General features: G+C 40.9%; 1 protein-coding gene across 1 annotated transcript in view; it reads right to left on the bottom strand.

The window, feature by feature from the left end:
- The window catches only part of INTS3 (integrator complex subunit 3), a 36,127-nt gene extending 32,059 nt beyond the window's left edge, over window positions 1-4,068 (bottom strand). Inside the window, exon 1 of the mRNA XM_031966602.1 lies at window positions 3,526-4,068. Coding sequence (XP_031822462.1) covers window positions 3,526-3,669 — 144 coding nt within the window. The 5' untranslated portion in view covers window positions 3,670-4,068. The remainder of the gene's footprint in view (window positions 1-3,525) is intronic.
- Window positions 4,069-23,220: the final 19,152 nt, after the last annotated feature.

Here is a 23,220-nt window from a genome sequence, read left to right as displayed (position 1 = left end):
ATCAGGGTCTGCCTATGGGTAAAAGTCACATATTCCCACCTACATCTCAGAAACCTTTCTCCAGCTGGACAAAGTGAGACAATACTTGGTTGTCCACAGAAAGGGGAAAGCCACCAGGCTGGTAACAGGTGCACGAACACCGAGGCATCATGACATGATATATAGATCATTAAGTGCTTCTTAATTGTGCAAAACTGGACAAGTCATCTTAACTTCTCTGAACCCCATCTACAAAATGGGGAAAGCGATACTTGAACTCCCTGTTTCAAAGGCTTGTCATCAAGTGAGCACTTTGTAAGCCTTAAAGTGCTAAATAAGTGTAAGCAATTGCTGGCTGATGGAGAACAGCGGCCAAAGACAATCCCAAATACAGGGCAATGCCATTTTTATTTTGTTTGGGAATGTATTAAACTATTTTTAAAAGCATATTTATTTTCCAAATTCTGTTTGCTGAATCTGCTACATACTGCCATGAGGAGAGGGGAAGGATTAGTTTAGGAGCATAGTAAATGGTGGCAAATTTTCCCACTTTCAATTAAAGTGAAAAATTTTGTTGTGGATTATTAAGAGTTACCACCTCTTTAGTCACTCATAAACCTCATTTTATCCATCATTTCCACATCCTTTTTATCCCAATTCAACACTATTTCAACAGGAACCATCATCACTGGATTGGAGATGGAAAACTTGGTTCTGAGTCCTTGAGCCAAAACCTCTCTTGGCCCATTTCATCATCTACCAAATGAGGGGAGCTGAGCTAGATAATCTCTAAGATTTCCTCCAAATTCCAACTCTAGGAATCTTACCTATGGCTCCACCCTCTTTTTATGAAAAACAACTAGAAAACAGGACTTACCCTGACCACGGTATGGGGAGAATCTGAGGCCTAGTAAACAGTTAAACTGCCAAAATCCAGGCCTGAGCCTTATAAAGTCTTCAGGAGGTGCTGAGGGGGAAAGATCGCCTCTTCTTCACATGCCTCGAGTTATCATCTGCCTGATACCCAAAGCCTCTGAACTGGCCCTTATGTTCAACTCGGCCCTTTCTTGGTAGCTTCCATTTCCCTTCTTCTAACTCTGACATTCCTCTCTGCCTAAATGTCCTCTCTGTCCATCTCCCTTTACTCCTTCTGGTGACCTTCAACACGCCACTTCTTCCTGCTCTCTCATAGTCTCCTTTTTGTTCCTTAACAAACTTGACTCTCCATCCCACCCATTGACTCCTTGTCTCACTACCATGCATGCTTGACCAAATCCCAATTACACTTCACCCTATCACCTTCCTCCCCTGCCCCATCTTCACTCCCCTCCGCAGAGGTCCTCATCTCCTATAGGGAAACCAGGGGTTCTCTCTTATGTTGTACTTCAAAATCCTTAGACATCACCCACCCATTTCCTTCTTCTTTATTCCAAAGGCCTAATACATTTATTCAAGTCCTTGACCCTAGTCCCGGCAGTATTCTCTGGGAGTTAGCCAGAAACATCATTTTTTTTCTCTCTCCTTATCTAGTGGGAGACCTGCTGGTTCCCATTCTTTAAAAAAAAAAAGACAAAAAACCAACCCCTTTACTTGACCCTTCCATACCCTCAAGGTATCCCACTCTCTTTTTTCCTTTCATAGACAAATTTAGTGAAAGCCATCTATACTCATTGCCTCCAAGTTGTCACGTCTTAACTCCTTACATTCTGGCTTTCTGCCCTATCACCTGAAGAAACCACTCTCTGCCAGGTGACTAATGATCTCTTAGCTGTTAAGTCTGATGGCCTTTTCTGTTCTCAACTTCTTGATCCGTCTGCAGCACTTGACACCTGGACTATTTCACTTGTATCCTGCGTTCCCCCTGGGCTTTCCAGGTATTCTTCTGGTTGTGCTGTGTTCTGGCACTTTCCTTGTGTCATTATCTTTGTCCCACCCACTGAGCACAGGTGACCTCCCAAAGTTCTTGTGGGCCCTCTTTTCTCTCCATATCCACTGGAGACCTCATCAGTTCCCATGGAATCGATTATCTTTATGAAGGTGACTTTCATTTCTATACCCAAAATAACTCCATCTAGGTATGCCATAGGAATCTTAAAATCAATATATTCAAAATGGAACTTAAATGTCCCCCCACCCCCCTAATTCCTATTTTTGTTGAAGAAACCATCTTTCTAGTCACCCAAGGTTATAAACTGGGAATTAACCTAGACTCAACATTCCCCTTCACACTCAAGTGTGAGTCTTATCAATTCTAACTCATTTCTCCCAGCTGTCCCCTTATCTACACACAGTGCAAAACTGGACAAGTCATCTTAACGTCTCTGAACCCCATCTACACATATTACACATAGCCGCCACTTTTATTCATCACCTCTCGCCTAGACTGCTCCAACAGCCTGTAAATCCATCCCCCTTCTCTCTCCAATCTATCTCCCACAAAGCTGCCAAAATAATCTTCCTATAGAACAGTCCTGGCCAAGTCACTCTGTCCAGGCTTCAATACCTCTAGGATAAAATGTAAGATCCTAACCACGGCATTCACGCTTGGCTCAAGCCCACTTTTCCAGGCTTATTTCACGTTAGACTCCCTCACACACCCTGTTCTAGGGTTCTAAATGGCCTCCTTGCTTATTTTCAGGTATTTCATTTCCTGTCTTTGTGTTTTCACGTTTTCCTGCAAAGCTGGAAGACACTCTTTGCTCATGGCTTTTCTGATCCTAAAATTCTTCAAAATTCCTTTGAGCCGCCACCTCAAAAGTCTTTCCAGATATTTTGTTTAGTGCGCTCTCCCTCTTCAAATTATACCTTATTTTATAAGTGCTTATCTGCATAAAGCTCCTAGAATGGAAACTCCTAAGGGAAGAAGGCAGAGACTCCCCCTTTTTGCTTTGTGTCCCTAGGGACTAGCTTAGTGCCTCGCCTAGACTAGGGGCCTAACAAATGCTGGTTTAAGTGAATGGAAAGGAATTCTTGTGCTTGAGTGTGATACCAGGGGCGCTGGGGAGACATTCTCAAATCCCAAGCCTTCCTCTCACTTGAAGCAGAGCAAAAAGTAAGCAGACACCGCAGTTTCTCTGGGTGCCCAAACCCAGTTTAAAGCCCTCATTGGCCTCCCCTAGCAACCAGGCCACCACAGAGTCCCGTCAGTGCTGTGCCTGATGGCAGGTCCCGGGGACTGCCTCGAGGGTTCCAGCAGCCCCCAGTTCACTTGCTAGATCACCAGGAAGGGCCTAGCTCTGAACGAATTAGCCGTGGGAATGGCCAAGGGGGGAGGAAACGTCGGGAGGTTTGGGCGACTGGGGAGATGCTCCATAGGTCTCTCACCTCCACCCCCAGATCAAGGCGGACTACTGTAACCATGGCAACCAGGCCCAGGAAGTTGGTGCCCGCTTCCTCCTCCTGGGACGGGAAATCTGGGGCAGGGTTTGGGTCGCCTTAGAGGAAAATGGAAGGCAGGCCCCTCTGCCCCACTCCTTCCAGCGCCCCTGCCCCCACATCCGCTCCAAGCCCCCTCTTCACCCCAGGCTCTCAGCTCCCCACACCTACCTCCTCTAACTCATCCTTGGCATCCAAACTGGTGGAAAGTAGCAGCCTCCCCCCTCCTGGGGCTCCTGCTCCCGCTCCTCCACCTCCCGCTGCTGTTCCCGAAGCAGCTGCTGCTGCTCCCCCCTTTCCCTTCTGTATCTCCATGGCTGGAGCCAGGAGAAGTGGGGAGATGTGCGAGGGGAGGGGAAGGAGTCCTAGAAACGGGGAACTGGGGGGGGGGCTAGAGGAGCACAAGGAGAGGGGGAAGGGAGGGGAAGGGTCCCTGTCCCCCCCACCCCCTCCTCTGAAAGAGGCTGCCCCTGGGGTGGGGGGAGGAGGGGGTGGTCCTGCTGGGTCCTGCCCCTGCGGTGGGGAGGGGAAAGCCCCTCAGTGCCTCCTCCTAAGGCTGGGGAGAGAGGGCGAGGACAGGGTCCTGTCCCCGCAGGGGGAGGGGCGACTCGCCTGGCTGCTGACCCCGGGAAGGCAGAGGAACCCCTAAGTTTCTGCCCCTAACTAGGGAGTGGGAGGTGTCCTGCCCGCGACGGGGGGGGGGGGGGGGAGACCCCCGCGGCCCGGCCCCCGGGGGGCGGGGGGGGGGGGGCCCCGCGCCCCCCGCCCGGGGGGGGGGGGGGGGGCGGGGGGGGCGGGCGGGGGGGGGGGGGAGAGAGGAGGAAAGGAGCCGCGGAGCCCCGCCGGAAGTGCACGGCCGCGATCCCGGAGCTCGGCCAATCGCCGCCGCCGCGCAATCATTCCGCGTTTCGGCCGAGCTGGCGAAGGGCAGTGGGTCGGTACCTTCTTTAGCCGCCAATTAGATTGAAGAGGGGGGAAAAGAAGGCGGATAGACAGTTCAATAGGCCAATCGCCGTCCTATATTCTACCTGGGGAGGCGGGGCCGGAGGGGGAGGGGAAGGAGACCAGGAAGAGGAGCAGGGACGCCGGCGTTGCGCCTGCGCGGGCTTCGTCGCCCGCTTCCTCCTTTCTCTGGGCTTTCGGGCCCGGGACGGAGCTCGCTCCGGCGCTCCGTGATACGTCTTGTTCTAGGGCGGTGGAACGTTCAGATGTGGGGAAGCCGGCTTGGGGGGAGGCCGCCCGATCTCCCCTGGATCGGGGAAATGCGGCAGCCCAGCCCAGCCCCGGCGGGGAAGCGCTAGTGCGTGAGCCTTCCCTCGCCCGAAGCTCGGCGGCGGCCGCGGCGGCCCTTGTGGCGCAGGCCCGCGCCGGGCCCTTCTGCGGAGCACGTGCCCGTCCCAGCCCCGCCTCCCCGCGTAGAGCGGCTCGGTGACGGGGAGGTGGGGAGGTGCCCGCCGAAGCTCATGCGGCGCGGGTGCCCCGGGGGTGGGCTGCCCCGCCCGGAGGACGGGAGGGATCAGGGGCTGGGGCTCAGCCTGGGTGGAGCCTCTTTCAGTAACACCTCGCTCGGAATAAAAGTTTGAAAAGGAAAAGTAGGCCTCCAGTTTAAAGAAGCTAAAAGTTTAGAATGTTCGGAAGCAGTCGCGTTTTTGAGGTGTTGGCCAAAGCGCTACTTAGGTTCTGAGGTTACAAAGACAAAGGAAACTCCTCTCAAGCAACTAACGTTAAACTTGGGGAGTCATGCGCCTGGGCGGTGAAAAATACAAGATTCCTAAAGCCTCGGTTAGATTCTAAGCTGACTTTTTGGGGTGATTGGATTGCCGCACAGTTGCTTTCCTTTGCAGTCCTATGCTTTTAACAGCTATTCTGGAAAGGGATTCACAGACTTCACCCTACTACCCCCTGAGAGGTCTCAAAAGGTCCCTGCTTTAAAAGAACTTTGAAAGGTTCCAGGAAACTAGGCGAGAAAGCGGCGCATGCCGAGTGTGTTCGCGCAAAATAATGGAAATGGCAGATAACGCGTCCTATAAAGCGCGCAGCAGCGTAGACCGATACGGTTAGAATGTAAAGATGCTTTGGAGAAGGTGGTAGGAGAACCAGGAGACTTTTTTTTCCTTCTTCTTTTAAATCTAGGTAAGAGGTGATGAGACCTGAATTAAGGTGGTAAGTGTAAATACGATAAAAACCACAAGGAGGAGAAATGTGAGAAATGTTCTGCAATTAAAAACTGACAAGAATTAGAAGCTGTTGGAGAAGAAGAAGGTTGAAAATGACTCCCTGGATAACTTAGAAAGATGAGGATGCCTTTGGTAGAATAAGGAAGTTAGCAATAGGATTCCAGTAGACAGAAAAAATGTTTGTTTGTTTTTTCCTGCTTTGAATGTGTTGGGATGCCCATGGGACATCCAGGTAGAAGTGTTCAGCAGGTGGTGGATTAGAAAACTAACTCAAGAGCTCAGGAGAGAGATAAAGACTAGTTATTTGAAGTCTGGTAGTCAATCATCTATATATAGAGATGTTTGAACTCATCATGGGAGCTGATGAGATCAGAAGAGATATCAGTAAAGAGTATACAAAGAAAGAAAAGAGAACTCAAGACAGAACTTAAGGGGCACACTAACAGCGTAGGAGGGACATCCCATCTCCCAACCATGTAATTTTCATGGACTGTCCCCCATATTTTTCCTCCTCATCCCTGCATCCTGGTTTCTCTGGCTTTCTTTAGGTCTCAGCTAAAGTCCTATCTTTTATAGGAAGTCGTTCCTGATGCCTCTTAATTCTGCTTTCCTTCTGTTGTTTATTTTGAATTTATCCTGTATATAGCTTGTTTGCATGTTGTCTCCTCCTATTAGATTGTAAACTCCTTGAGAGCAGAAGCAATCTTTTGCTTTTTGCTTAATCTCTACCACTCAGCGCAGTACCTGACATATATTAAAATTTTTTTATTGACCAACTGTGTGATGAATCAGCAAAGGAGACAAAAAAAGTTGTAAAACAAGTATTGCAAGAACTGATAGAGAGTAATGTGAGGAAAAAAAAACCCAAGGAGAACAAAGTATTTAGGAGGAAGGGTGTGTGAAGATCAAAGAAGAGGAAGGCAGAGGAAAGGCCATAGATTTGAGCATTCAGAGGTTTTTTTAGCCTTTCTATTTTTAGATCACTTGCAATTTAGTAAACATATGTTGAGCATTTATTATGTGTTAAGTATTGAAAGGATTAGAGAAAGAAATGAATATCCAGATTTGTTTCAAACTTAAAATTCGTCCTTTAAATGTTTATATGTTAGTGAGTCTTTCCAATTTAGATTTTCTTCTCAGCCACACTTCCCATTTTCTAGTAATCCTTAGAAATCTACCTTTTGCTGCAGCATTAGATCTAGGATTTTCCACATCTTTACTTCCTAATTTAATGAGCTTCACTGAAGTTCTGCTTTGATGGCTCTTTATGGAGTGGGTTCTTGAAAAGTATAGCAAGAAAACGTAAGTTTTAGCAAGTCCTACCAAGCTAGCCTCAACCAGATATAGAGAGGTCATTTAACAGAAGGCTGGCAACCAGGTGATTAACATTTCTGACTGTAGCAATTCATTAAAAGACTACAAAGGTATAAAGTAGTTGAAATCTACATAGGTAGAAGATATACTAATAAAAGTCATGCAGATTCTTAAATTATAGTAAAGGAAGTACTGAAATCGGCTAGTATTGTCAATATTTCAATTAAATTTAAAAAATATATTATCTTTAATGTTATGTCACCTTTATTTTCATATATACCTTTCCTTTTCCTTAGCCAAAGAAAAGATATCCCCTGAAGCACATATTTTTAAAAGAAAGGGGGAAAAAAGCAATTTAGTAAAACTAATCGACACATCAACAGAACAAATTACTTTATAACATTCCCTGTCCATAGACCTACATTCTTGCAAGGAAGGGTGAGAAATACATATTCTCATTTCTCTGTGGGGAACAAGTTTAGTCATTATTACATATTACATTACTATTACATAGTGTTCAGTGTTGTTTTGGTTTTGTTCTTTGCATTTACATTCTTATAAATATATGGCTTTCCCCACCTCTGCTTACTTCACTTTGAGTTCAGAGGAAGGAAATAGTTATTTATTAAACTTCTTCCACATGCTAGGCACTTTACAAGTATCTCATTTGAACCTCAAAACAAGAACTTTGTAAGATAGGTGCTGTTGTTGTTTGTTCTTCAGACCCAAAGACTACTAATGATATCACAATGTTGAAGTTAAAGTACACTGTTTGTGGCTGATCAGACTTAGAAAGGCTTAGAAGGCTTTATCAAAATAGTAAATTTAAACATTTGGGATGGGGATGTCTCTAGATTTGCACATCTCACATTTCCTTCTGAGCTACTTCGATTCTGCTTTGATGTGGGCACACTGTACTAGGTGGTCCTGTACCAGCATCGCCCATGTCTCATAAAACTAAAATTCTTCAGAGAGATCTCGAGAGGGTCCTTGTATTGCTTCTTCTGATCTTCTACTGCTTGCCTTGTATGAGTTTGAGTCTTTTAGGCAAACATACCTTTGGCATTTATATTACATGGGAATTGACCTAGGAAGATTCTGAAGATCACCTGTCAAGATAAGGTATCTGACAGGTTCTCTTTCAAGCTGAACCGCCAAGCATTCAGACTCCAATCTAGTCCCTCCTACATTTCCAGTCTTCTGACTCATTATTCTCTGTTATGTGATTGCATAACTCTGAAGGTGGTGATATCATCCACCTTTTACAGGGAAGGGAGAGATGACATGACTTGCCCAGAGTCACATAATTAATGTATCAGTCAGGAGTTGAACTGAGGTTTTTCTGACTAGGCTCTATTCATTAGTCACCTCTCGCGTGAGTAAGGAGAATCTCTTCCCTACTTTCCTTCAGCCACCAAAGTGATTTTCTTAAAATACAGGTCCAACCATGTCACTCTCTTAACTCAATAAACTCCATGATTCCCTATTATTTTAAAGTTGGCATTCAATGTTGGAGGGGATGCAGGAAAACTGGGACACTGATACATTGTTGGTGGAGTTGTGAACGAATCCAACCATTCTGGAGAGCAATCTGGAATTATGCCCCAAAAGTTATCAAACTGTGCATACCCTTTGATCCGGCAGTGTTACTACTGGGCTTTACCCCAAAGAGATACTAAAGAAGGGAAGGGACCTGTATGTGCCAAAATGTTTGTGGCAGCCCTGTTTGTAGTGGCTAGAAACTGGAAAATGAATGGATGCCCATCAGTTGGAGAATGGTTGGGTAAATTGTGGTATATGAATGTTATGGAATATTATTGTTTTGTAAGAAATGACCAGCAGGATGAATACAGAGAGGACTGGCGAGACTTACATGAACTGATGCTGAGCGAAATGAGCAGTATCAGGAGATCATTCTATACTTCAACAACGATACTGTATGAGGATGTATTCTGATGGAAGTGGATTTCTTTGACAAAGAGAAGATCTGACTCAGTTTCAATTGATCAATGATGGACAGAAGCAGCTACACCCAAAGAAAGAACACTAGGAAATGAATGTAAACTGTTTGCATTTTTGTTTTTTTTCCTGGATTATTTTTACCTTCTGAATCCAATTCTCCCTGTGCAATAAGAGAACTGTTCAGTTCTGCACACATATATTGTATCTAGAATATACTGTGACATATTTAACATGTATAGGACTGCTTGCCATCTGGGGGAAGGGGTGGAGGGAGGGAAGGAAAAAGTCAGAACAGAAGTGAGTGCAAGGGATAATGTAAAGAAATTTTTTTCAAAATAAAAAAAATAAAGTCTATGTCCAAAAAAAATTGGCATTCAAAGCCCTTTATAATCTACATTTCTAATCTCCTTACACATTACTCCTTGTCATATTATTTTTAATCTAGTGACAATGGCTTCCTTGCTCTTCCACAAGCAAGATAGTCCATCTCTTAGCTTCAGACATTTCTCTGGTAGTTCCCATGACATGCTTTCCCTACTTCCCTCTATTTTTTGGTTTCCTAAATTCCAACAAGTCCTAGCTAGAATTTCATCTTCTACAGGAAGCCTTTTTCAACCTATTTTAATTCTAGTGTCTTTCTTTTTGTATTTCCTATTTATCCTAGGGATAGCTGATTTGTGCACATTTGTTTGCTTGTCCATTATTAGATTGTCTCTTGTTAATTCCATCAGGTTAGAGACAGTCTTTGTACTCTTTTTGAACCCCTATTGCTTAACACAATGTGTGGCACACAGTCAGTGCCTAATAAATGTTTATTGACTGACTGACTGGCTGAGTATTCCTCATACAAGATGCTTCATCTCCAGATTCCAGGCATTTTTACTGGCTGTTACTCAAACCAGGATAGTCTCCCTTTTCCTCTTCACATCCTGGCTTTATTAAAATTCCATCTTCTGAGAAGCCTTTCCTGATCTCCCTTAATGCTAGTCCTCTCCTTTTATTATCTCCAATTCTCATTTATACATACACACATATATGGAGGGAGAAAGGGAAAAGGGGATGAGAGAGAAAGAGAAAGAGAGAGAAATTGTTTGCATATAGCTGTTTGCTTGTTGTTGATCTATCCCATTACATTATGAACTTCTTCAGAGCAGGCCCTAGCACTTAGAACTTGGCATATAGTTGGTACTTTATAAGTGCTTTTTTTTTTTATTAAAGCTTTTTATTTTCAAAACATTCATGGATAATTTTCAACATTCACCCTTGCAAAACCTTGTATTTCAAATTTTTCCCTCTCCCCTAGATGACAAGTAAACCAATATTATGTTAAATATGTGCAATTCTTCTATACTATATATAATATAGAATATTCTTTCTACAATTATCATTCTGCATAAGAAGAATCAGATCAAAAAGGGAAAAAAATAAGAAAGAGAACACAACTGAGGCAAACAACAAAAAGAGTGAAAATGCTAGGTTGTGATCCACACTCAGTTCCCACAGTCCTCTCCCTGGGTGCAGATGGCTCACTCCATCACAAGATCATTGGAACTGGCCTGAATCAACCTTTGTTGAAAAGAGTCACATCCATCAGAATTGATCATCATATAATCTTGTTGCTGTGTATAATGATCTCCTGATTCTGCTCACTTCACTTAGCATCAGTTCATGTAAGTCTCTCCAGGCCGCTCTGAAATCATCTTCCTGATCATTTATTATAGAACAATAATATTCCATAACATTTATATACCATAATTTACTCAGCCATTCTCCAACTGATGGGCATCCACTCCGTTTCCAGTTTTTTGCCACTATAAGAAGGGCTGCCACAAACATTTTTGTATATGTGGGTGTCCCTTTCCTTCCTTTAAGATCTCTTTGGGATATAGCATATAGCAGGTGCTTAAAATTTTTTTATTGACTGTGTGATGAATCAGTAAAGGAGACAAAAAGAGTTGTAAATTCAGAAACACTTCTGGGCCAAAGAGTATGCCTAGTTGGATAGCTCTTTGGGTATAGTTCCAAATTGCTGTCCAGAATGATTGGATCAGTTCACAACTCCACCAACAATGTATCAGTGTTCCAGTTTGCCCACATCCCTCCAACATTTCATTATCTTTTCTTGTCATTTTAGCCAATCTGAGAGATATGCAGTGGTACCTCAGAGTTGTCTTAATTTGCATTTCTCTGATTAATAGTGATTTAGAACACCTTTTCATATGACTGGAAATGATTTCAATTTCTTCATCTGAAAATTGTCTATTCATATCCTTTGACCATTTTTGATAAGTGCTTATTGAGGGCAGTTAGGGGTTGAAGAGGATAGATAACAGGCTTGGAGTTGGGAAGACTCATCTTTTTGACTTCAAATCTGGCCTTGGACACTTACTATTTGTATAGCCATAAGAAAAATCACCTAATCTATTTGCCTCAGCTCCTCATCTATAAAATAAACCAGAGAAGCAATTGGCAAACTACTACAATATCTTTATCAAGAAAACGGGTCATGAAGAATTAGGAACTATTGAAAAAGTGTTTATTATCTAACTAGGTAGTCCATTGAACAAAACCAAGCTATTACATTTTTCTTAAAGCTTTTTCTTACTTTCTGCTTTATTATTTCCATTCTGGGCACCACTATTCACAGTTTTCCCATTTTATAAAACTTGGTAATAAATTTTTGCAGTGCTGTTTTTTGCATTTTACAGGTGAGGAATCTGAGGTTCAGAGAGATTTAATTGATTTACTTAGGATCACATGATACATGCCACAGGATTCAAAGCCAGTATTCTCATGATTTCTAGTTTAGCACTCTTACTAACTGTACTATATTTCATCTTTGACCCTTCTTTCTCTCTCACTTCTTATCAGTTGCTAAATACTGTTGATTCTATCCTTGCAGGATCTCTTTTTTTTTTTTATTATTATAGCTTTTTAGTTATAAGATATATGCATGAGTAATTTTTCAGCATTGACAATTGCAAAACCTTTTGTTCCAATTTTTCCCCTCCTTCCCCCCACCCCCTCTCACATGTTAAATATGTTAAAGTATATGTTAAATACAATGTATGTATACATGTCCATACAGTTGTTTTGCTGCACAAGAAAAATCAGACTTTGAAATAATGTACAATTAAGCTGTGAAAGAAATAAAAAATGCAAGCGGACAAAAATAGAGGAATTGGGAATTCTATGTAGTGGTTCACACTCATTTCCCAGAGTTCTTTCTCTGGATGTAGCTGGTTCTATTCATTACTGCTCTATTGGAGCTGATTTGGTTCATCTCATTGTTGAAGATGGCCATATCCTTCAGAATTCATCATATAGTATTGTTGTTGAAGTATAAAATGATCTCCTGGTGCTGCTCATTTCACTTAACATCATGTAGTTCATGTAAGTCTCTCCAGGTCTTTCCGAAATCATCCTGCTGGTCATTTCTTACAGAACAGTAATATTCCATAATATTCATATACACAATTTATTCAGCCATTCTCCAGTTGATGGGCATCCACTCAGTTTCCAGTTTCTGGCCACTACAAAGAGCTGCCACAAACATTTTGGTACATACAGGTCCCTTTCCCTTCTTTAGTATCTCCTTGGGGTATAAGCCCAGTAGAAACTGCTGGATCAAAGGGTATGCACAGTTTGATAACTTTTTGAGCATAGTTCCAAATCGCTCTCCAGAATGGTTGGATGTATTCACAGTTCCACCAACAATGTATCAGTGTCCCAGTTTTCCCACATCCCCTCCAACATTCCACATTATCTTTCCCTGTCACTCTAGCCAATGTGACAGGTGTGTAGTGGTATCTAAGAGTTGTCTTAATTTGCATTTCTCTGATTAATAATGACTTGGAGCATCTTTTCATATGGTTAGAAATAGTTTCAATTTCTTCGTCTGAGAATTGTCTGTTCATATCCTTTGGCCATTTATCAATTGGAGAATAGCTTGATTTCTTATAAATTAGAGCCAATTCTATATATATTTTGGAAATGAGGCCTTTATCAGAACCTTTGACTGTAAAAATGTTTTTCCAGTTTATTGCTTCCCTTCTAATCTTGTCCCTTGCAGGATCTCTTGTATTTCTCTCTTGACTCTTCATCCCCATAAGTCCTGCTCCGATATCTTTATTACTGCTCCCTGAAAGACCACAATAGTTTTTTCCTTTAAAATAAAGCATTTTAAACACTTAAACACCAGCAAACATGAACATTTCAATATACAAAGAAAATAAAGGAGAATTTTATGTGAAAAAAACTGTGAACAATTACTAATACTGTTTTTGAGTGACTATTAAATAATAATTCCCATTTAACATGGGTTATACTAACAGTAACAAAACTGTCCTTGTCTGTTTCCCTTTCTGAATTTCCCCTTTCTCTGCATTAAAAAAAAAAAGCTTCATTGATGCTCTTTTTTTTTTACACCACTATCACTACTTATTAACTCAACTTCTATCCAATCTCCCTTTCAGAAGCCCTCCCTCATGACAAGTATAGTTAAGCAAAATAAATTCACACATTGTTATGTCAAAGTTCCCTTTTAATGGGGTGACCAGTTCCTCCAATTGTCCTATTTCATAATTCTGCCTTAGGTTATAACCATCCCCGGTTAATGGTAGAGATAAAGGTTTTATAGACATTCCTTAATGTCATTAGAATATCAGTAACCTCCCTCTATCCCCACCTACGTCTCTCCTTTATGTCATTGTTCTTGTTATTCCATAAAAGACTTGCTGTCCCAATACTCAGGGCTAGACTCTTAGAGATGATAGTCTCATCTAGCCCTGGGATCAACATGGATGCATTGGTCCCAGTATTTCTCTCCATTTAATAAATTATTGAATTGGTCTCTAATCTCTGTCTTGCTCAGTTTCTTCGTCATTACAACATCAGTTATGTCTGAATGCAATGGCTTCAATAGCTGTTTTCATTTTCACTCTAGAAACCTTTCAGTCCCTTCTTCATGCCATAATAATCTCTTTTGCATAGACCTGTTAGCACTTTTATAGTGGTAGAAGTGGGTGGGTGGGTGGGTGAGTCATGGGTGTGAATATGCAGGATGCAGGGGAGTCACTTGATGCTAGTCTAGAAATAATGCCGAAAGATGCACACAGCAGCTACTTTTACATCTCCAAAAAGTTCAATTATTGGTTAACTTTCTTTCCACTCCTGTTTAATCTAAGAAAATCTCCAGAATGAATTCAGGTATCATTCATGACTATATTTTCCCAAATGTAAGCAATAGGTCCCTAGCTCCTATAGAAACACTTAAGATACCAAATATATATTTTGGTCAGAACAGTCTATTTCATCCCATAGAAAATGCCTAAAGATTCAAAGGACTCACAAATGTCCATAAGTTTATATAGAAAACATATTAGTCCCCCCCCCCCCCCAGGCTTCACATGAATTCATAAAGAGATACAGAAAATAAATAAAAACACTAATACAACTCATAAACTCTACCTCCTCACCTTTCCAGGCAATTCTATTTTGGGGCTGCTAAACAAGCAATACCCCTTCCTGTTGGGCTTACATGAATTCACTAAATGTGATAGAGTCCTGAACTCTTGCTGCCCCCTCCCTCATGTAATGGCTTTGCAGTTTCCTCACAAAAGATTTGTTCCCCAAGTGATTCTTCCCATGTCATGTCTTGCTTCTCCAGCTATAGGAGCCATGTGATGCCTTTCTTTCTCCAAGAAGCAGGTTGCATCAGGAAATTTTAATTTTTTCCGTGAGAAATACAGTTTCTGAACTATTTAATTCACAAACTCTAACCATTAGAGACAGCTCAAAAGTTGGCTTTGTCCAGAAAATCTTTCCCTTCTGAGTAGAAGGATAAATTTTTCTCATCTCCATAAAAAGTTGGGCTCCAGGAAAACATTGTCCACAAGCTCTGTTCCGAGGCTGAGTGGACACCCATTTTTTCTTCTGCCATGTTGTTTCTATAAAAAACATTACAAATCTATAAGGTTAGGAAAGTTCATTCTAAGGAGCTTTACTCTCTGACAACATGGGTATGTCCATAGAATCCCATGTGCTTCTGTCCCCAAATGGCCATTTCTAGTTTTATAAGATTTTACAAGGGCACACACTTTCCTCTCTGCAGGACCGGGTCTACTCTTTGGGTCTGTCTTCAGAACAGGTAAATCAGAGAAGTCCAGTGGGAAAAAAACAAAACAAAACAAAAAAAAAACCCAAAAAATTTTTCTGCTAACTTAATTTCTTTTCTTTTTTTTTGTTTCTTTTTTTTTTGCTGAGGCAATTGGGGTTAAGTGACTTGCCCAGGGTCACACAGCTAGGAGGTATTAAGTGTCTGAGATCAAATTTGAACTCAGGTCCTCTTGACTTTAGGGCTGGTACTCTTATCTACTGCCCCAGCTAGCTGCCCCTGCTAATTTACTTGTATAGATCACAGAAAAGAGCAATTGTTCAAATATCTTGAGTCATAGACAATTAATTTTAAAGGCAGCCTCATTTACTAAAAACCAGGCCTAGAATAATGCCTTGCACACAAGAGATATTCAATAGATATTTGCTCTCATCTCAGTCCTCCCAGAACACTTTACTTTATCTCCCAGTAGATGACCTTGTGTCCTACTTTACTAAGAAAATTAAGACAATCTATTCTGTGCTTCTTTCATATCTCAAAACTTCCTCCTCCATAAGATTGCCTCTTTGCTTGGTTCCAGTTTTTAAGGAAAAGGTGGCTCTTCTTTTGGCCCCTGTACTTATATCTCATATCTCATCTCTTCTTGTAGTTTTTTCCAGGAGTTTTTCCCACTGTAAGGGCAATATATAATGACAATTATAGAGTCACTTAAGATTTGCAAAATGAAGTTATTCTCCAATTGATAAATGGTCAATTTTCATATGAAGAAATTGAAATTATTTCTAGTCATATGAAAAGGTGCTCTAAATCACTATTGATCAGAGAAGTGCAAATTTAGACAACTTTGAGGTACCACTACACACCTGTCAGATTGGCTTAGATGACAGGAAAAGATAATGACGAATTTTGGAGGGGATGTGGGAAAATTGGGACACTAATACATTGTTGGTGAAATTGTGAACAGATCCAGCCATTCTAGAGAGCGATTTGGAACTATGCTCAAAGGGCTATAAAACTGTGCATGCCCTTTGACCCAGCAGTGTTTCTACTGGGATTATATCCCAAAGAAATCTTAAAGGAGGGAAAGGGACCCACATGTGCAAAAAGGTTTGTGACAGCCCTTTTCATAGTGGCCAAAAACTGGAAACTGAATGGAAGTTCATCAGCTGGGGAATGGCTGAATAAATTATGGTATATTTATGCTATGGAATATTATTATTCTCTTTTTTTTTTTTTAATTTTTTTTATTTAATAGCCTTTTATTTACAGGATATATACATAGGTAACTTTACAGCATTAACACTTGCCAAACCTCTTGTTCCAATTTTTCACCTCTTACCCCCCCACCCCCTCCCCTAAATGTCAGGATGACCAGTAGATGTTAAAATATATTAAAATATAACTTAGATACACAATAAGTATACATGACCAAAACATTATTTTGCTGTACAAAAAGAATCAGACTCTGAATTATTGTACAATTAGCTTGTGAAGGAAATCAAAAATGCAGGTGTGCATAACTATAGGGATTGGGAATTCAATGTAATGGTTTTTAGTCATCTCCCAGAGTTCTTTTTCTGGGTATAGCTAGTTCAGTTCATTACTGCTCCATTAGAAATGATTTGGTTGATCTCGTTGCTGAGGATGGCCTGATCCATCAGAACTGGTCATCATCTAGGATTGTTGTAGAAGTATATAATGATCTCCTGGTCCTGCTCATTTCACTCAGCATCAGTTCGTGTAAGTCTCTCCAGGCCTTTCTGAAATCATCCTGTTGGTCATTTCTGGAATATTATTATTCTCTAAGAAATGACCAGCAAAATGATTTTAGAGAGGCCTGGAAAGACTTACATGAACTGATGCCAAGTGAAATGAGCAGAACCAGGAGATCATTGTACACAGCAACAGCAAGATTATATGATGATCGGTTCTAATAGATGTGGCTCTTTTCGACAATGAGATGATTCAGACCTGTTACAATGATCTTGTGATGAAGAGAGACATCTACATCCAGAGAGAGGACTGTGGGAACTGAGTGTGAATCACAACATAGCATTTTTGCTCTTTTTGTTGTTATTTGCTTGCATTTTGTTTTCTTTCTCATTTTTTCCTTTTTGATCTGATTTTTCTTGTGCAGCATGAAAATTGGATGAATATATATACATACATTAGATTATTGTATGAATATCTGTGCATACATTAGATTTAACATACATTTTTAAACATGTTTAACATTAAAAAAAAAAAGATTTGCAAAGTACTTTAAATTTGTGCCACCTGCAATGAGAACAGTGCCTTGAAGATGGGAGACTCAAGCTGACTCTAGCCCAGATTTCATCTATTTGGTGATTTTTTTAAACTTGGCTTTCTGGAACTATTTTGGAACCTTTTGGGCAGAAGAAGCTCAAAGTTGGTTTGTCTCACATGGGAAGAAGTTGGAGACAGTGTCAAATAGCATTTGAATGGCCAATGCTCCCCTTGACCCCTTTCCTGTACAATTCTGAGAGCTCCTGTGCAGGATGTTGAGAATCAGAATTTGAGGTGGACCTTGCTATTCAAGGGAAGATTGACAGGGCTTATTGGTAAGATTACGGAGTAGCCAGAGCAGGTTTTGCTTTTCCCCTCCCAAGTCTATTAAAGGGGAATTACCTCAAAGTTCATATCTCTTTAAAGTTGGGGGATGATCTCTTTTCTTTTGAGGAGAGAACTGAGTTTGGGAAGAAACCAATTTTATTCCTCTACAGAGCCAGTACAAGTAATTCCCTATAACAGCATAATGGCTTTGTGCTTTTTTTTCCCAGTTGCTTACTATTATTTTTATAACATGAACTTGTTTTTCCTTTAGATAGATACAAAGATTTAGCAGTAACTTAATTTTCTTTTTCCCTTTAGATAAAAGAAAATTAAGCTACTGCTAAATCTTTGTATGGTGAATGAGGGGGTATATGTCACCCCCTCATTCATATTATAGTTGGGGTACCCCTTAAGAGGATTCATACTCCTGTTTAATACTTTTCATTTCTTAAAGTGATAGCCTCTCCTTTTAAAAGTTATTTAAATGGAAGGCTCTCTGTAAAAAAAAAAAATCTTTTGGCCCTATGAAGTATCATTATCCTCACTTATAGATGAAAAATCTGAAATTTGACATTGGAAAGATTAAGTATCTTGCCCAGATTTATACAACTAATTAATATCAGAAGGGATAGTCAAACTCAAGTCTTCATTGCTCAACCTGGGTTTTCCTGACTTCAGATTCATTAGACCATGTTTTTTCTCCACTTATGGATAAGGTGATGGCCTTGAGTCTGCAAGACGGGTTTGAATCTATGCTGTGTGAGTATGTAATTTCTACCTTATGGTTCAAATAAAATTGTGATGTACAGTGTTTTGCTATAAAAATGTTAACTTATTATAGATCATCCTCTCATCTTTGATTTTTCCTTATCTACTTGTTACTTCCTCACTGCTTACACATATGACTAGGTATCTCCTTTTTTGAAAAAAAAAAAATCATTTGGCCCTGCTATTCCCCTAATCCCCAAATTGTCACTTTATGGCTCTGCTCCTTTTTCCTGTCAAACTCCCCCAAAGAATCATCTGCCTGTCTATCTGTCTCCCTCTCTTCCTCCTCTCTCTCTCTGGCTTCTCTCCATACCCCTACCCATCTGTCTCTCTTTATATCTGTCTCTGTCTCTTTTTTTTTTCTCTGTCTCTGTCTCTGTCTCTCTCTCTGTCTCTCTCTCTCTCTCTCCTCTCTGTCTCTCTGTTTCTCTCTCTCTGTTTGTTTCTTTCTTTGCCTTCACATTTTTACCACACACTCATTTCTCAATTACTTGCAACTTCCTCACCACTCTATGGAAACTGATCTCTCAAGGCTACTAGTGATCTCCCCAATATTAAAACTGCTGATCTTTGTTCAGGTCTCATTCTCCATAGCTTTGACACTTCTGACCACACCTTTATCCTGAATATTCTTTTTGTCCCTTGGCTTTCTGGACGATACTTTCTGTTGGCTCTGTCCTCACAAGTCTGTTTTTCTCTTCAGTTTCCTTTGCAGGTTCAGCACCATCTCTCCAGATCTCTAGGCACGGACATTCCCGAGATTCTCTGCTTTAGATCCTTTTTTTTCTCTGTGTTCTAGCTTGCTGAATTAAATACTTCTTGGCCTCCATTATCATCCCTATGCAGATAACTCCAGAGTCTCTATCTTTACCCCAAATCTCTCCCCTATAATACAGAACCATATTGTCTACTGTGTATCTCCCCCAAACTATGCTATCAACATCTTAAACTCAATATGTGAAAAATAAAACGATTTCTCTCATCTTCCTCTAAAATGTCTCTGCCCTCCCCTAAATATCCTATTTCTACTGAGGACACAGTTATTCTCCTAATCATCTGGGTTCCCTGTGTGGCTCTGAGTTGTTCATCTGAATCTTTCGCATGTATTGCCATTTCTCTACTTGCTCGGTGATTGCCTTAGTTTAGGCCCTTATGATGCCTCACTTGGATTGTTGTAATCGCCTCTTTCCTGATCGGTTCGCTGTTGCCTCTAGAATAAAACACAAAATCTGCAATTTGGCATTGAGACTGTGTGCAGTTAGTTCTAAACTCACTTTCCAGTTTGACCTCATATGATTCCTCATACTTACTCTACATTCCAACCAAACTGGGACTACTCATTCTTCCCCAAACTCCACATTCCATCTCCTGCTTTTATGTATTCACATACAAGCCAGGAATGTACTCCCTTCTCATCCTGCCTTTTGAATCTTTATCTTCCTTTAAAGCTCAGCTCAAGTGACCAGTTCAGCAAAGTTTTCCTTGATTTCACCTTTCATGCCTCTTCCCCTAATTGCTATTTTTTCTATCTCTCTATAAACTACACTGGATTTCTTTGTGTGTATATTTTAAAATCTATCAGCAAATGCCAGTTCCTCCAGGTTAGGGGCTGTTTTCATTTTTGCCTTTGTGTAACACCTATGGGCATTGTCCATTTATTTGGGATCCCCTAGATAAACCACAATAAGTTCTAAGTCCTCTGGGAAATACCCTATCCTTAAAAGAGGCATCCCTAGCTTCCACCAATGTGTTTATTCTTACTAGTAAGTGAGAGGATATAATTAGTTCAACGCAAAGGCATTTAATTCATAGCATAAATAAGTTACATAGCAAGAGAGCTTTTTTTCTACTAAACCTGGGACACAATATTCTACAAATACATACCTAAAAAAACAAAAAGTAGAGAGAGAAACTCATAGCTCAAACACAGTAACCTGTGCTTACTCCAGGCTTCAATGCTACTGGGTCTCTAATTTCTTCTGGTGGGGTCACTGTAAAGGTCTCATTGGGCCTGCTATCCATTGGCATGTGGTGTCTAAATGCCAAATATTTCATCCCTTTTGGGAATGTGGATATGACTTCCAAACTCTGCCAGGAATCTGCTGGTCTTAAATGTCTGCAGCTGGAAAGGGCTCTTGGTTTCTTCTACCTGTCAGGACTCAGATGAGCTAGCATTGGGGAACTTCCTCTACTTCTAGATTCTGCTATTTGCTAGACAATTCTGCTGAGATGCTGCCTCTAAACTGGATGAACTCTAAACTTTTATTTAGAAGTTTAGCTCAAAGCTCAGAGGTTGCAGCATTTTGCCAACTGAAGAATTATACATCAAAATTACCGTGAAAGATGTCGTCAAAGGTATGTATGGCTGCTCAAAGCTCAGAGGTTTAAATTTCTTCTTTTGGAGAGACAAGGCCTTTCAGTGGTCCAATATCAGACTTGGGGGGGGGGGGGGAAGGGAGAAATGTCACCTGTTTTCCCTCGCAGAAAGAAGTTCTACCTTGGCTTGGTCCTCCTCTTGGCTTGGATTAGTTTTTTCTCTTTAAATGGAGAGTCCTCACCCATCCTAGTCAGCTAAGTTACCCACAGCATTACGTTTTTATTTTTTTTTAACTTCAACTTCCCAAATACTGCAGTCAGGATCTCTGGCCCAAACATTTGACTTCTAATTATAAAGTCTATATCTCTCCTGAATTGCTACATGGCCCACTGGATAGAGAATCATTAAAACTCATCTTCCTGAGTTCAAATCCAGCCTGGAGATCCCTGGAAAGTCTCTCAACCCAGTTCACTTCAGTTTCCTCATCTGTAAAATGAGCCAGAGAAGAACATGATGACCCATTCTAGTATCTTTGTCAAGAAAATTCCAAATGGGGTCACAATGAGTCAGATATGACTAAACAACAAATTCCCTTTAGAGGAACCTGTGCCCCAAACCCATTTTGGGAGGATACACCAAAGAAACCCTACAGAATTCACAAGTTTCCTGAGCCTGTCTCCCTTTCTCATCTCCCTCTTCCTCTCCCTCTTCCTCATCCTTCAGGGAAATTTGAGCAAGCATAAAAGCTAAGCCTAGAGGGCAAGGTCACAGTCTACTTTCTGCCTGTCTGCATTCCTGGTTTTATTATGTATATGCAGCAGGCAGCAAAACAGCAAAATGTCATTCATTTGTAACCTCAGAGTCTATCCTGGTGCCAGATTTACACAGTCTTGCACAGCGTAGCACAGTGTCTTGCATATATAGAAAGTGCTTAATAAATGTTTACTGACTGTCTTCTACAGTTAGTTAATTTTTTCATCTGTCATATGGGTATTTCCTCTAGCAGTGCAAATTGTAATGTTCGTATGTCTCCTTATGTATGATTTGAAAAAGTTATCTGTGTTGGGGCTACCCAACATACTGGGAACATCCTTCAAGATCTCCTCACGTGATCCAGGTGCCTGATGGAACTCTTGGTTGGGCAGTCAGTCAATCAACATTTATTAAGTGCCTGCTATGTGCCAGGGACAGTGCTAATAAGCACTGGAGATACAAAAAGAAGCAAAAGAGGGCAGTTAGAATGGAATGAGCACTGACCTTGGAGTCAGGAGGCCCTGAGTTCAAATCCAAATTTAGACACTCATTAACTGTAGGCACTTAACCCCATTGCTACAAAAACAAAAGCACATTTTTTTTCTCTTTTTCATTTTTTCTCTTTTTGATCTGGTTTTTCTTGTGCAGCATAATAAATGTGGAAATATGTATAGAAGAATTGCCCATGTTTAACCTATATTGGATTACCTGCTGTCTAGGGGAGGGGGAAAAGAGAGGGAAAGGAGAAAAAAAATTTGGAACACAAGGTTTTGCAAGGATGAATGTTGAAAACTATTTTTGCATGTATTTTGAAAATAAAAAGCTATTATTAAAAACAAAAGCAAAAAGAGGCAAAAGATGGTCCTTGCCCTGATAGAGCTCGTAATCCTAATAATGGAGGTGACAACAAACAAATATGTACAGACATGCTATGTCCAGGATAAATAGGAAATAATTAAGAGAAGAAAGGCATTAGGATTAAGAGGATTTGGGAAATGCTTCCTGTAGAAGAGGAGATCTTGTTTGGGACTGAAAGGAAGCCAGAAGGTTGTGAGGATGGTCTGTTATTCCTCATTCTTTCTGTGTGACTGGCCTAGCTCCTTTGGCAGCCATACATACCTTTGACAACATTTTCCACAGTACTTTTGATGTGTAATTCTTCAATTGGCAAAAGGCTGCAACCTATTCACACCCATCATGTGTCTCTATTGTCCTTTGGCTGGCCCCAAACATTAATTCTTCAGAGACTGCTAATTCGTTATTCACACCCATTTAGCATCCCCGGAGTAATAATGATGTTTTTTAGTTTAATTGTGTTTGGTAAAGGAGACTGGACTTATGACTTCATTGATTCAGAGTTAACTTCCTAAATCAATACACGGTAGTATCTTCTTGGCGATTTATAATCCTAAACAGTGCTGTCAAGCTTAGATAGAAAAAGGGGGTGACTAAATCATACATAAGGATCCACACAGGGGCTGCAGATTGACTTAGAAAACAACACATATTGACATTTTCTGCTTTTTATTGTACTTTTTAATTTTATTAGATATTTTTCAATTACGTTTTAATCTGGTTCAGACTTCACTCAGGAATGTTGTAGAGGCTGTGTTTTGACACCTCTGACCTAAAACATTGAGAGGTTAAGTGAGTTGCCCAGGCCACACAATATGTGTCAGAGACAGATGTGAACTCTGGTGAAGGGTGAATATGTAGAAGTGGGGAGTAGTTTGCTATGCACTTTACTAAGTTGTCTCTGTAACAATTTAGGATTATTAAAATTAGCAAGAAGCTTGGGTAGAAATGATCTCTTCTTGCTCTTCTTTTTTTAGATTATTATCTATATCTTTCCTTTTTTGGTTAGCTGGGTGGAGAAAGGGGATGGA

Source organism: Sarcophilus harrisii, chromosome 4 (genome assembly GCF_902635505.1).
Source record: "Sarcophilus harrisii chromosome 4, mSarHar1.11, whole genome shotgun sequence".
NCBI classification, from domain to species: Eukaryota; Metazoa; Chordata; class Mammalia; order Dasyuromorphia; family Dasyuridae; genus Sarcophilus; species Sarcophilus harrisii.
The sequence above is the reverse complement of the archived record's forward strand: the minus strand, read 5'-3'. Positions and strand labels throughout refer to the sequence as shown.